The sequence below is a fragment of the Sinocyclocheilus grahami genome, unplaced genomic scaffold (assembly GCF_001515645.1).
Source record: "Sinocyclocheilus grahami isolate Dianchi unplaced genomic scaffold, SAMN03320097.WGS_v1.1 scaffold12897.1, whole genome shotgun sequence".
Classification (NCBI taxonomy): Eukaryota; Metazoa; Chordata; class Actinopteri; order Cypriniformes; family Cyprinidae; genus Sinocyclocheilus; species Sinocyclocheilus grahami.
This window is the reverse complement of record NW_015514663.1, coordinates 1-1,039: the sequence shown is the minus strand read 5'-3', so window position 1 is coordinate 1,039 and position 1,039 is coordinate 1. Positions and strand designations below refer to the sequence as shown.

General features: G+C 39.7%; 1 protein-coding gene across 1 annotated transcript; it reads right to left on the bottom strand.

The window, feature by feature from the left end:
* Positions 1–77: 77 nt before the first annotated feature.
* On the bottom strand, positions 78–1,022 carry LOC107578940 (pumilio homolog 3-like). The gene is made up of 3 exons (XM_016264838.1): positions 702–1,022; positions 349–522; positions 78–240 (listed from the first exon to the last, which is right to left on the bottom strand). The coding sequence occupies exons 1-3, from the start codon at positions 775–777 to the stop codon at positions 98–100; spliced, it is 393 nt and encodes a 130-aa protein (XP_016120324.1). The 5' UTR covers positions 778–1,022; the 3' UTR covers positions 78–97.
* Positions 1,023–1,039: the final 17 nt, after the last annotated feature.

The following is a 1,039-nucleotide window of genomic DNA, read 5'->3' as shown; positions in this document are numbered from 1 at the left end:
TATCGGGCACATAAACATGCAAATAATTGGTATCGGTTATAAAATGTCAATATCGGTCGATCACTATACAAAATTCTCACATGCAATAAACAAACGCTTACCGTCTTACAATTTCCCACACTTGCTTTGCTCTGCTGACAATCTGGTAACTCTCCTTTTTCTCATTCTGCTGGCGATTCTGCTTCAACTCTTTCTTTTTTTGTTTGAATTCACCCCATTTAGGTTTCTTCCCTTCAGAGCCTGTCAAAGAAAATGCTATTGATTAATCAATACCTGAAAAACCACAAAACAGTATTAAAACCACTGCCAAACGGGGCAATTCAGGAGACATTATTGTGATATTTGTACCTCCGTCCTCTTTGCCTCCTGGGTGTTTTCTCTTCTTTGCGAACTTTCCATCTGCTGGTTTTCTGCTGAATTTCCGTGGTCCTCCATCTCCACCTGATTTTTTAAAAGTCTTTCCTTTGTCTGTGCTGTGAGGTTTGAATGGCCGCTTGCCCTGAGGTTTTCCTCCTGGTTTACCTAATAAAGCCACACAGATATTATTAATGCACTGTAGCCATATATCAGTGGACAGAGATTTGGTCAATACAGCCCTGCTGGATAGTGGATCCTTTACCATCACAAACACAACCCTGAAAATGAGGTCAAGTCAGAGACCTCACTGCACAATATTAAAAACAAGAATGAAAAGAAGTTACCCTTTGGCTTGAACGATGGTTTCTTCGCGTCTCTAACGTTAGGCGTAAACGACTTCTTTCTTGGTCTGGCCTCCATACTGAACTGCAAATGGTTAATTAATTAACTTTGTTAGATGACCGATTTAACAAATGTATACTGTATCTCTAGAAGCTGAAAAGTTAAACATGTGCTTTCATCGGAGAACCGTGGCGAGCAGATCTTGTGTCCGAATAACACCTCGCGAAGACCAAGTAATGGCAATTATAGTGGTTTATAGCGTAGCTTTAAATTGCTGACAGGCATGTAGTCTAATAAATGTTACACATATACAATATTGGAGCATTTCGTTGTTCAACAA